We start from the raw sequence: 13,426 nt of genomic DNA, 5'->3' as shown, positions 1-13,426 counted from the left end.
TTACCACCACCTCAGAACTCCTGGGTGGCAGGAGCTCACAGAAGCAGAAACGCAATGGCCAGAGGGCCTGGGGCACGCCCTTGTGAGCATCTTAACACACCAGTTAGAGCAGAGTACAAACCGTCGCCCATCGCATTAGGGAAAATGAACTGGCGTGACAATATCACTCGCTCAGCAGGGTCCAACTCTTACCCCACTAAAGGGCATTTGGGGGCTGGTGAGAAGATGTGAACAGGGCAGAGATGAGATTAGCAGATGGAATTCGGGAATTACTGTAAAACTTCTTGGGTAGGAGAATGTCATTATTTAGGAGATGCACATAAAAAATTCAGGAATCAAGGTTCATAGTTGAGCAAGCGCACCCAGATTTAGCAAGGATGGCCATGTGTTCCCAACTGGGCACAATCTAGGGGGTCTCTATATTATGAGTATTCAACTTCACTGTAGACTTGAAAGCTTTTATTAAAAAACAGAGACAACTTATAGGTCTAGATTCAAATGAAATACACTAGCCCTCACCTCCATAACTGACATATCTGTGCAACTGAAGTTTACATTATAGTTATTATAGTTACTTTAAGCTTCTCATCAACTACAGGTTAGCTAAGAAATCCTCTGGTGTGTAAAATGGTTTTCATATGACTTAGTATTCGTTCCCTTAAGCAAAAAGAAAGTCGCTCTGTCTCAGAGGACTGGGGAGTCTTCCGACACCCCAAGCACCCCCCTCCCGTGTCACCCTTCACTGCCAGCGCCTGTGGGCACAGACAGGCCCAAAGACCCTACTAGGGCCTCAGGCCCACGGCTGTGTGCAAGGATGGCGTTTTCCTAAGCAAGTTCTTAATGAGCTCACACTTTATCTTATCACTGGCCTCTGACTCAAGTTTGGAAAACATTAAGCTCCAGGGTAGGGGCTAGCCAACTAAGCTTTTCAAGACTGCCCATTTGACACTGGCAGGCTCTCCCTGGAGCAGGGACAGCCATTAGAGAAGATGCTTCAGGGTCGAGCCTCACAGTGCTCCTTCCCCTTCTTTGAGATTGTTGAACAAAGGGTCCAGAAACGACTTCTCCCGGTGGGAAGTTTCCCTTGTAACCTTCTTTCCCCTCCAGTTATCAGTCAGGTGACATGAGAAGCAGCTGTGAAAGGACAGTATGGCGTGGGGAGGGCCCCTGCCGAAGGACTCCAACTACAGAGGAGGGAGTCTCGACCCCAGTTTAGGGGTAGGCTGGGACCCGATGGAGCAAAGGGGCGGAAGATCAATCCACTTCTGGAAAGCTCGGTACACTCCTGCCGCCTTCCCTTAGTGAACAGAGGCCGGGCGCAGATGGTTGCTCGCCAGCGGGAGTTTCACCAGGAGACGCAGAAGGGCGACATTCCCAGGTGGGGACGTTACACAAGAACGTGTGTGGGCCTAGAAGCAGAAGCTCGAACTTTTCGAGCTCATCAGGGCCTGCTTCGTAGTCAGTCTTCCTTACAAATAAAACCATGAGAAGTAGAAAGAGGGGAGGTGCTGGGGTTATAACATGTGGGTGCTCGACCTGCCAGATGTCCATCCCACAAGGTCCTCCCTGCTTCGGTTCTGCACTGGCGCAGGGAGACAGGGTTATCACAAGCCCTTCCCCATGCCCCACCCTGGGCCACGGCAACTTAGAGAGGGCACCAAGGCTTGGAGAAGTGCGTGGATAGCTGGCACACGGACTGGCAGCCTCCGTCTGGGGGGAGCCGAGGCCTTGAGCCAGTCCTTAGAGAGCTGGCGATGAGTAAATACTAGCGCTCTGCAGGGTGGAGAGACCAGCGCCTGCCTGCCCCAGCCCGCTCCGCTCTAAGGGCCTTACCAGGTGATCGCAGGTCGGCTGGAAGGCGTTTGTTCCACAGACATAAAGGGCATTGGCGCTGAGCGGCTGCAGCACACGTATGTAGTTGAGGCATTCTGTCTATGAGAAGGAAAGAAAGATGCAGGAATCACAACCGTCCAGCTTCAAACACAGCCCGCCCCCATCCGACTCTTTTGCATTTCTAAACTGATGGCACCTTCTATTTTCAGAGAGCACAGCCACACCCACTAACTGCATCTCCCGGCCCAGGGGCCTCCGCTTGTGCATTAACTGATGCTCTTTTTCACTTGTCCCTCTAATGCTCTCGGGCTCTACACGCCAGCTCCAACCACCTCGTCCACGTTCACCCTGAGATTTAGCAAACGCAATTCAGCCCCTGGACAAGCCGAAATCTTAGGCCTGAGTAATTTTATGTCTGCAGCATCCACAGGCTGGTCAGGCACCCAACAGGATTTCATTTAAGTTACTAATGTACACTCGGCCAAAGTCTGGGGGCCAAAAAGGGGGGTGGGGGTGGGAATGAAAGCTTTTCCCACATCTTACTGGGGAAACCCATTATAGAAAAAAAAAATCTTGACTTTCACCAAACACATAAATCATTACTTTTGTGGCCAGACCCACTAAAAGTGGGCACTGTACGGAATTCCTTCTGCTTTCCTCTTATGTTTGGGACTCACATCCACCCTCACCCCTACTCCCCAAATGCCTGAGATGTGAGCCAAGGCCAGCTCATCTCTCACCCCAGGCCTTAGGGTGGCAGGGACAAAGGGGAAGGGAAGGAGCCCCATTTGACTATGGGGGAGGTCTGCACCCTCTACCCAAGGTGGAGGCAATGACCCCATAAGACCTAGAGCTGAGCTGAGCTTCAGACAGGCCTCAGAGCAGGAAACAAAGATGGCCCTGAAGAACCACCCATGCTATCTTGGGCTGAAATGGACCTGGACTGTGCATGCCCCAGCCTGAAATTAGCTCAGCTCAGGAAAGTCTGCTTCATACTACATTTTTTAACTGGTTGGAAGTAATTCAAAATCCACCCAACAACCTCCCCCCTGCCCCTCCACGCCCCCCCAAAGTGGGAGGGCTCCTTGCCATTCATTGTACACCCTCCACACTGAGAGCTGCAAATCTGCCTAATTTAGCTCTCAACCACTCCCCGTGCTATCTGTCATTATACCGAGTCGCCTACGCCTGCCCTCGTTTCCTAAAAGTGACTTTGGATGTAGCTATAAACACTTTGGTGAAAGTGCTCAGCCCTGTGCTAAAAAAGTTTTAGCAAAAATTCCTGGGTGGTGGTGTTTGTGGTTTTGAATTGTTCTAAGATCAGCCAACAACTTCTGAAAGTGCCCATCACTCGCCTGCCTTCACCAAGGAGGGAGGAAGGCTGGGTTCAAAGACTCCAGCAGCGGGATGCCAACAGTCACCGACAGGGTGGGGCTCGGGGGGCCTTGGCGGGTGGGGGGTCACCCCCAGCTCTGCAGGTGGGTCCCCCAGCGCTCATGCCCCTCCTCCGAGGAGCCTGGGATCACCCAGACAGGGGGTGCGTTGTCAAGGGTTGGGCCCCTGCCCCAAATCCTGGGGCCCTCTCCAAAATATTAACACTAAGGCCGTGGGCAGGGCGGGGGATACGCGCATTTTACACCACCTGTCAGGAGGCATCAGGAAGCACCGGAAACCACCGTTTCCTGTAGTCAGTTTCAGGCCATTTGAAGAAACTCAATTCAGTTAATTTTCAAGAGTTTTTCGACTCCTTATTCTGTGTTGAGGGCTTGCTTTGAGAGACCCCATTGTGATACAAGGGACTAGAATGGATAACCTCCAAGGAGAGATGAAAATCTCTAAGAAATACTCGGTCCTTTTTTTTTTCTGTCTTGCAATAGAAATACCTGTTTTGATTTTCCCTTTTCTGCACATTTTGCCTTCTTGTCCTCAGAGACCTTCCAATATATCTGTTAGGATGAATGAGAGTCCATTTCAGTGCATATTCTCCTTCTAAAAAAGAGCTACGGTATTAAAAAGTGGACAGTTTACAGAGCACATAACACAGAATCAACATTTCTCCCAAGACAGTAAAATCTCAAACCACAAAGTGAAGTTCAAAGAAGTGGAGGCTGAGGTCCACAGGCAATTTGGGAACTTTGAGAAATTTCTAACTACGATTCTTCTCCTGAAACCAGAGGTGCCTGGACAGCCAATCCTCAAATTCCCACTAGTTTTAGCCAAAGCTAAACTAACGAAAGTGAATTATTTGTCCAAAAGCAAAAGCATAAGTATTTTCAAACACTAGTGATTTTTTTTCTCATCCATTCATAAGTGACTCGAGAGCCCAGAAAAAAATAAGTTGTGAACTTTGACTTACTGGTGGACTAGAACAATCATGATTCCTTGAATTTCCTGTGACCTTACCAGGGGAAAAGTGTTAGAGGAATATTCTATCAGGTAAGACACCATTCTTAAAAAGATCACACTTCTTCACTGCAAGTGATTTGAACTCAAGAATAACCAATATTCTGAAACTTCTTTTAGTTTTTGAAAAGTTGACCAAATGACCTCAGTTCAATCACTGAACATTCATGAAGGTTAAATTCATTTAAGACATGAGTTACGTTCATTTAAAGCAAAACAACAATAACAACAACAAAAACCCAATGGCTGTGAGGGCTTCTGCAGCCCCCCAAAAAACATGTCATATAAACTAACAGCCCAAGAGCAAGACACAGCAACAACTCTGAGTAGATCTTCACAGAAACCGAATCCTAATCAGCACACATGGATGCAGTACGAAGTCCCGTTTCAAGCAGTCACTGCTTTTAGAAATTGAAATACAGGTCAGTTTTCATCATTAATTTCCATGGATGTATCAGGACTTGGAACACAGAATGTAAGAGATCCCTGATCACCCACAGGGCGATTTGCTCTGAAGTTTTGCTGTGGCTCTTTTATCTGTCACTTCTCTTGTAAGAGTAAACCTCTCTCAGCCACTCCGCAGTCCTGGCAGAAGGACGGCTGGCTCTTACTGACAATCACACCCACTGTGACAATCCCAAGACAATGAGAGGTTCAACGCTAGTTTCAAAGGATAACATTCACAGTTTCATTTATATATCAAACAGAATTAAGTGCTAGGCTAAACTCTAAAGACTGAAACAAAACAAAAGCTAAGAGGACCAGGTCTCCTTGTATAACTGGCTAGTTCCAGGTCAAGGTGAGCCTTGAGCACCTCGATTACAGAAAGCAAGAGGCCACCCAAGAGAAAATATAAAAGAAACCACCCAAGACTCCTAGGCTTGGGTCAGAGAACTCGGGTGTCAACCCGAAGATGGGACGATTTGGGCATCAGTAAGGAATTAGCTGGACTGGATTGAAGCTGTCAACCATGTTTTAAATCCAAGAGTTTGGGAAGCAGGTGCGGCTCAGGTGACTGGGCTCCCACCTACGACATGGGAGGTAGCTGGTTTGGATCCAGGTACCTCCTAAAGAAGACAGTGAGCTAGCATGATGGGCAGGCATGGCAAGCTGAAGCAACAAGATGATGCAACAAGAGACAAGGGGAGGAAAAGCATAATGAGAAACACAACAAAGCAGGAAGCAGAAGTGGCTCGAGGGATTAGGCACCTCCCTCCCACAGAGGTCAGAGGTCCCAGGTTTGGCTCCTGGTGCCTCCTAAACAAACAAGGAAGATGAACAGACACAGGAAGTGCAAAACAACAAGGGGGTGGGGAAAAATAAATAAATCTTTAAAAAAATAAATAAATAAATGCTCAAGTTGATCCTGATACTAAAAATCAAACAGCAAAAAAACTCACTGCTGCCCTTTGGAGAGAAACGAACTCACTGTTTTGAAAACTGGTCAATAAAGGAAAGAATTCAAGCCTTTACCCTGCCTCTCCCAGAGCAACTGAACCTCCAATTAGCTGGTAGCAGCAATCTTCTCCTTACAGAAGGTTTCTGGCTAATAAAGAGGGAAAGTTAGAATGACCGTGAGGACAGGACATTCCGTTTTGCAATCCTGGAGGATGGCTGGATGTAGGCTTTGGTCACCAAAGACCACTGACTTCTCAAAAGGAGGGGCCCAGGGAAGAACCCCCCCCTATGAAGCCACCTCCAGACCCGATACCAAGCAGAGGGCATGCAGAGGACAGACACACATCGCGAGGTTGCAAGCGGCAAAGTCAAGGCTGGAAAACGCCACTGGATGTGCCAGCTGGTTTTCTTAATAAGGAAACTGAGCCTCAGCAGACACCACAACCAACTGCCATGGATGAACCCAATTTCAGGGGGACTCAGACCACTTTAAAGGAACCCCAGGGGCGCGGGGGATGGCTCAGGCGACTGGGCTCCCATCCACCATGTGGGAGGCCTAGGCTTCGAGTCCCAGGATCTCCTGGTGAAGGCAAGCTGGCCCAAGTGGAGAGATGGCACAGCAAGATGATGCAACAAAAAGAGACACAGAGGAGAGACGATAAGAGATGCGGCAGACAGGGAGCTGAGATGCTGCCCAATGAGAGTGCAAGCAGACACAGAAGAACACACAGCAAATGGACACAGAGCAGACAACAGGCAGGTGGGAGGGGGGAGAAATAAATAAATCTTTAAAAAAAAAAAAAGAACCCCAAAAGTCCTTTACGAGACAATCGGTAAAATCCAAACACAGAGAGTATACTTGAAGACACTGAGGAATTGCTGTTCATTTTTTTTGTCTGTGAAAATAGTACTTTGGTCTTTTGGAAAAATAAAAGAGCTCTTTCTTCTGAATTACACACTGAAACATTTACTGATGAAGCAAGGTGGTACCTGGGATTTAGTTTAGAGTGACCAGAGAGGCACAGGAAGTGGGTGGGAGCTGAAGTGAGAAGCGAGAGCAAGGCTGGCCCTGACACCGCCAGGGTCGAGGCTGGATGGACACGGGGTTACGAATGCGTGCAGCCCCACTTCCGAGTTTGGTTGAACTGTTTCATGAGAAAAAGTTTAAAAGAGAAGCAGAGCCGGGGAGGGGAGCCCCTGCCCTGGCCTGCGGGCGCCCGACGCCGGCTGCAGGGCCACGGGGCGCAGGGCCTGGGCCCGCACAGGTGTCGGGTGAGGCCGCACTGGGCCGCTGGTGGGAGCAGGGCCGTCCCGGGCGGCGGGGGAGGGGGCCGCGCCCTCGCCTACCTCCTGCTGCTTCTCGGCGACGTCCAGCGCATTCACAGCGAAGACCGCCTCGCGGGCGCCCACGTACAGCGTGTCCTTGTCCTCGCTCAGCAGCAGCAGGGAGTAGTTGGAGACGCCTGGCTCCTGAAAGCGTGCCAGGCGCACCTCTGGGGGAAGGGGCGGAGTGGACAGGAAACAAGTCACGCACTGGTGGGCGGAGGCTTCTGAGCGCGACGGTCGCCAACAGCTCCTCCCGGGCACCTGGCGGGGCAGGCCCATCGCCAGAGCCGGGCAAGGCTCCGCGGCAGGGGCATAGCCTCCGGCCCAGGCCAGCACTCAAGCCCCTTCAGAGCCCTTCAGAGCCCTTCCCGAGGCAGCCACCCGAGGCAGGGGACCCCTGCCTGGCCGAAGCTGGCTGCGCGCGCACGTGGCAATGCCCGCGACGCCCTTCCCATCCCCAAGGGCTCACTCTGCTCCAAACCCCGGGCGCCAAGACACACAAGCAGAAAGCCTCCTTCGGCTGCTCTCTGTAGCCTCCCTCTATCTTCCTTTCAAACTCCTGTCTACGACGTTGTAAAATCACCCAGAGATCAGGTGAAGGAAGATCATAACTATTTAGACTTCTTACTCAGGGAAAAAACGTTTAATTCAAAACCCTTTTAAAAATCCATTTCGGTGGATTTTATGATTCAACCCAAGCATTTTTTAGTGACAACCACAACAAACATACAAAATAAAGGAATAAGTGACTTTTTTTTTCATTTACTAGGTATATGCATCAAATACTTACTTAGGAATATTGTGAATTAAACTATGAGCTACTTAGGAAGAATAGATGCTCATCAATACTTATTTTTAAGGAACTGTTTCTTTTCAAAGAGCTGTTTCTTCTTTTTAACCCTTCCGGCCTCAATTCAAGGGTCCTGAGCCTGGCCATCCACATCCCACCAAGCCTGCACTTTACATGGAATGGTAAAGTATTGCTTCTGTTCTGATTCCCTAGTGCTGAAGAAAGGTACACATGGGATGAAATTCCTTTGTCAGTACATCTACTGCCTATAAGTCTCGACCTCTAATTCTGCAAAAGACAACTCAGAACCACACGGGCAAAACCATATGCTTAGATACAGGTATTTGAACCAGAACAACTAGGGGTCCAAGACCCATCTTCCAAAAGAGAAATAAGTGAAAGAAAAACTAATACAGAGCAAATGGCAATCATGTGCATGAAGCCCAGCTCCACACACAGTTCAGCTGTCCTCAACATCCGTGCCTGTTCTCCCAGCGCAGGGGTGGCAGGGGCTCAGCAGGGCCCACTCTAGGTGGAGGCAGCTCAGCTCCTGGGTCAACTCGACCAGGTGCTGGTGCGCAGGCGTTTGGTCCAGCTGGCACTAGCCTGTTCATTACTGTGAGGGTATTTCGTCGAGATTGCATCTACAATCAACAAAGGAGCTTGCCTGCCCTTGGCTCTGTAGGGAGTCCTCATCCATTCTGCTGGAGTCCTTAAAAGACAGAACTGAGGGTTTCCAAGGTCAGAAAGAAGGAATTTGCCTCAACTCCCAATCTCTCTCTCCATCTCCTGTTGGAGAGCCCCGACTCATGCAAGTAGCATGCGCCAAACGTTATCAGTAACCAGGGAGATAAGCGTCCTTTCAGGGATCCCTCTGCTTTAGAAACCAAAGCAGGGGCCCTGAACCACTCTTGGCAAGCGTCCCCAGCCCTTCGGGATGCCTGCGGCCTCCGAGTGGAGCCCACCTGCTCGCGGAAAACGAAGGCACAGGTCGCGCACGCACCCCAGGGGCCCAGAAGCCAGCAGAGCAGACGACAAGGCGCTACACGAGCCGGTCCGGGTGCCCGACTGCTGGCTTCTCGTGCCCTCCCTCATGCCCTGCCGCCGAACACCCGTCGGCACCCCCGGCCCGGCTCCCCACTCACCGCTGTGCTCCCACGTGATCCTGGGTCCAGGTGCGAATGCCGCAGCCGTGCCCAACACCACGGCCAGGGCCGGGAGCAGCCCCCCAAGGGGGCCGAGCATGCTCACTGGGCAGAGGTGGTGGGGGGCAGGCTTTGGCAGAGAACACTCAAGGGTAGGGAGAGACCCCCGTGGGTGGTCGCGGCGGGCGTGGGTGCCGTTCAGTGCCCAGGGGCGATGGGCAGCAGCACGGCAGGCAGCGGGCGGGCAGCGGGCATCACGAGGACCCTCATTGCACCAGAGACGGCCGCTCCAGCTGCGGCAAATTTCCGAGGCCCCTGGCTTCACAACGTCACGCTCTGTCCGGCCTTCAGAGGGAAAGCACTGAAAGAAGCAAGACGGAAGAGGTCAGGCGTCTAGACAGCGGGGTTTATCTGACAGCCATCCCCCAGCGTCGCCCTGACCACATCCCCTGCGTGGAATCCGTCTGCAGGAAGGCGGAGAGGTTGGAGGGGACACCCCCGCCCCCAGACCCCACTCTCAGACGCACGGGGGGTGTGGCCGGCAGTCACCGAGAACCCCCCAGGCAGGACAGGCAACCTCGACGGGGCTCGGCGGGGAGCTGGGGGGCGCCCGGGCACACCAGCCGCCCTGGCTGCCAGGCTTCCCCCTGCCCGGGTGCTCCTCTCTGGCCGGTGACGACAGGACAGAGGAGGGAAGGAAGCCAAGTATTTCAGTTTACCCCCGAGACTTTTGCTTTCCAATTCCCCTCAAGCTTTCTTTGCCAAGAAAAGGGCCGGAAAGAAACTGGGGGAGGCCTGCCGAGGAGCTGCCCCCTTGAGGACAGGGTTGCCCTAGGCGGGACTGCTCCTCCCACGGCACACGACAGAGGCGCCGGGCGCCAGCTCTGATTTATCCAACGAGACCAGCGCGCCTCATGCAGGCGGGGAAGGCAGCATCCGGGGGGCCTCCCAGGACCCCCATCTGCCCCCGCTGGCTGACATCACGACCCCCAGCAGGGCAGGCCCCGCCCAGCCCCAGCCCTGACCCCTGGGAGGAGCTGATCGGCAAGACCTGCCTGCTCCACAGCAGCAACCCGAGGTAAACTGAGGCACAGGGTTTGCCGCCGACCCCCCAGGAAGGGAGCTGGAATCTGAGACTGGACTCAACGTTCCTGAGCTCGTGAGCCTGAAATGAAACGCTGGCAGGAGCCCACCCTACCCTACCACAGTTTGACAGTGCGGTCGCGGCCCACCCGGCGTTTCCAGAGGCCCAAGCCAGCGCCAAGCGGAGCAGCGGGGTGCGGGGCCGGCGGCCTGGGGCCAGGGCCAGCTCGGGGAGCCCGCTCGGGGTCCACGGGCCCAAGATGGACCTGAAGCCCCTGCCTGGCGCTGCGGAGAGGGCCAGGGGGCCTGGAGGGGTGGCAGTAGCCCGTGCGACCGGTGGCCCGGACCTTTCCGGAGGGCCCCCGGCTGCTTCCACATGGCAGCCCTGACAGCAATCCCACCTCGAGGGCGCCCCAAAGGAGCTCGGCAAACCTGGGTGCGTGTCCAGCCACTGCCAGGACACACCGGGCCTGCCTGCCCTGGGAGGGCGCACAGCCCAGAGCCAGCCCACAGCCCAGCCCTGAGGAAGCACAGTCCACGTGGCCTGACGAGCTCGGACGGGGACCAGGTGCTGTGCCTGCCGTTGTCCAGTGTGACCAGGAGTGGGGGCACCAGGCGAGGGGGGGGCGAGGGGTAAAGGTGGGGAGGCAGGGGAAAGGGGGGGTGCCAGGGGAAGGGGGGGTGCCAGAGGAAAGGGGGGGCGCCAGGGGAAAAGGGGGCGCCAGGGGAAAGGGGGGGAACCAGGGGAAAGGGGGGGCACCAGGGGAAAGGGGGGGAACCAGGGGAAAAGAGGAGCACCAAGGGGAAAGGAGGAACCAGGGGAAAGGGGGGGCACCAGGGGGAAAGGGGATTCCTGGGGAAAGGGGGTTTCCTGGGGAAAGGGGGGGCAGGCAGCTGCCTGCCATCAGCAGGCCACAGCCTGGTGGAGGTGGGGGGCCGACGTGCGTAGGAGCAGAAGAGCCCAGCCCCCGCCGCCTCCCTTAGTTGTCAGATCGCGCTCCGCTTGGGGGAACGCTCTGCAAGGGGTCGGGCATCACTGGCGTCAGGCGCCGCTTCAGGGTGCTCCGAGCCACCTAAAGCGCTGTCCTCCTCCATGCCCCCCTGAGGGGCACGGAGAGGCCCAGGAGCGGCACCCCACGGGGGCCCTGAAGTGGGAAGCATGCCGAGTTCCTGTGCCCCAGGCCAGGGGCTGGCAGACCTTTCCCGCCAAGGGCTGCAGAGCACATATTCTCAGCCTGACTCAACGCTGCCCATCGTGTGAACGTAGCCACAGGCGACCCACAGGTGAAGGCGCACAGCTGCATGCCAAGGAAACCACGTACAGAGACGGGCGCCGGCCTGCAGGCTGCCGTGTGCCAGCCCCTGCACTGGGTGATGCCCGGTGACCCTGAGACGGGCACCCCCTAGAGCGGGGGAAAGCCCAGACTCCCAGCAGTACCAGATGCAAGAGAAAGTCAAGAAATACATGAGAGAGAGGAAAACACAGCTTTCTCAGCAAGCCCCTGTGAGCCTGAATTCTCTATGGTGCACACTCACAGAGATCACGCGTGGAAGTGCGTGCCTGTGTGTGCAGGAGAGAGAGACAGCCACCGTGACGCCAAGGTCTGGGTGGGCCCACTGGCCGCGAGTCGGGAGAACAAGGTGCGAGGTGGCTCCCATCGGCCTCCACCGGCCTGAAATGCAGGCCAGGTTCTTCTTAAGCTGTCCCGTGATCCCCACGCGCCTCCCGATTAAGCAATCCCACGGGATGCCTGGGGGACACTAAGTGTCCGTGCAGAAGCCGCACACAGCGGGCCAGACCACGAGGCCCGGAGAGTGCTGGCCATGGAGGTGGTGGCAGGCAGAGCTTCCGCAGGACGCAGCCCCCGAGTCATGCGCGGTTAGAAGGCTCCGTTCCCGATACGGCGCGTCTGCCCTAGGCCTGAAGAATTAACTGTAGACAGTGCGATGTGTGTGGAGCCCACACCCGCACCTGCCGCAGGAAGCGCGGTGTGGGGGGAGCCTCTCAGCACCGGGAAGCATCATCGCCCTTCGTGAACTGGGCACGAAGAATAAAACCCAAACCTTTACCCGCGACTGGAGAGTTCCTCCACGCGCTTGCTCCACCTTCCTTCAGCCTCCCCCACGCCAGGCTCTGCTTCCGTCCCAGCCCGAACAAACGCACCGAGCGCGGCCCCCCTACCCTGCCCGCCCACGTGGCTCAGGATGTCCCCTGATGCGTCGCTCCCAGAAATGACGTAGGTGAAGCCCCTCACACGGTCTTGTTAATTTATTTGTTAATTTATTTGTTCTGTTCGTTCTGTGTGATTGATCGTAACTGGCAGGGGCTCAAAAGCGTCCCTGCTCTGAGCCCCCCAACAGGTAACGGCTTCCAAGTGGGCTCCAAATTAAGAAAACCCACTCAACGATAGGTTCAGACCGTCATAATTTCAGGCACATGTGCAGCTACCTGTTGCAATAGTGCCATCCCCTCGCTTGCAAAAGAGAAGCAGGCTGTCCGGCTGACAAGGCACTCTAGGAATTAGAGAGAGTGCATTCCACTGACACATTCAGACGAAGCCCCCCCAAAGTCGCAACACACCAGACCTGGCCCTGTGAGCCCACACCAGGGGGCGTGCCGGAAGCCATGAGCACGTGGACACACTCCAAAAATGTGGCTGCTGCCAGCCGTCCAGCTCCTACAGGACTCGTGCCCCAACAGAAGGCACGGCTGGGGCTGTGAACCCGTCTGTGAACAGGGCCCTTGGAGGACGTGTCATCAGGGAAGGGGGGACTCCTCTGCAAACAGATTCTCTGAAGAGCCTCATCAGGTGGGGCCAGAATGACTCCGGGTAGCCCTGTACATGTGGCTGGTGGCCTTCTAAAGAGAAGAAGCTGGAAGCGAGGAGAAGCCAGAGGGGGAGAGCGCCACGTGGGGGTCGCCGTCACCGCGTCTACCGACTCCGGGGCCTGCTGAGTCGAGCTTCTAGCCTTCAAAACCCGTAAGTGCTTGTTTAATGCTCCAAGCAGGGGGCTCCCAAGGGCTCCAGAGCCACCTGGACACCACAGGCGGGGCGACAACCCCAGGAAATCTGCACCCCTCGGTGGGCCTGACCTTGGGATATAAGACAGCCTACCTCCCCAGTGTAGCAGAGGCGCAGTGATCACTTCCTCCAAAAGGGCTCCTCTGCTCCTGCTATTTGAACCATACCCATTAAACACGTGTCCCCGTGGCTTACACCTCCCGGCTGCTCACACGAGCCAACACCTACTCTCAGTTCACTGGACTCGCCCAGGACAGCCAACACAAGGATGATGATGGACAATACCCACCCCAAGCAGCAGAGAGCATCGACACCTGCAAGCAAGACCGCTCCATCCATCGGCCCCATGGGATCTAAGCCCCTGTCAGGCAGGAGCAGAGTGGGCATCACCACCCCCAAATCCTCAAGGTTGAGGAATGGACACT

The 13,426-nt window shown here is 54.9% G+C and overlaps 1 protein-coding gene across 3 annotated transcripts in view; it reads right to left on the bottom strand.

The window, feature by feature from the left end:
• The window catches only part of SEMA4D (semaphorin 4D), a 159,469-nt gene that overhangs the window by 47,961 nt on the left and 98,082 nt on the right, over nt 1-13,426 (bottom strand). For all 3 annotated transcript variants that reach the window (XM_071216582.1, XM_071216581.1, XM_058301439.2), the window contains exons 3-6: nt 8,896-9,256; nt 6,982-7,127; nt 3,717-3,779; nt 1,834-1,932 (exon numbers count right to left, since the gene is read on the bottom strand). In XM_071216582.1, coding sequence (XP_071072683.1) covers nt 1,834-1,932; nt 3,717-3,779; nt 6,982-7,127; nt 8,896-8,995 — 408 coding nt within the window. In that variant the 5' untranslated portion in view covers nt 8,996-9,256. The remainder of the gene's footprint in view (nt 1-1,833; nt 1,933-3,716; nt 3,780-6,981; nt 7,128-8,895; nt 9,257-13,426) is intronic.

The sequence above is a fragment of the Dasypus novemcinctus genome, chromosome 8, assembly GCF_030445035.2.
Source record: "Dasypus novemcinctus isolate mDasNov1 chromosome 8, mDasNov1.1.hap2, whole genome shotgun sequence".
In the NCBI taxonomy this organism is placed as follows: domain Eukaryota; kingdom Metazoa; phylum Chordata; class Mammalia; order Cingulata; family Dasypodidae; genus Dasypus; species Dasypus novemcinctus.
The sequence above is the reverse complement of the archived record's forward strand: the minus strand, read 5'-3'. Positions and strand labels throughout refer to the sequence as shown.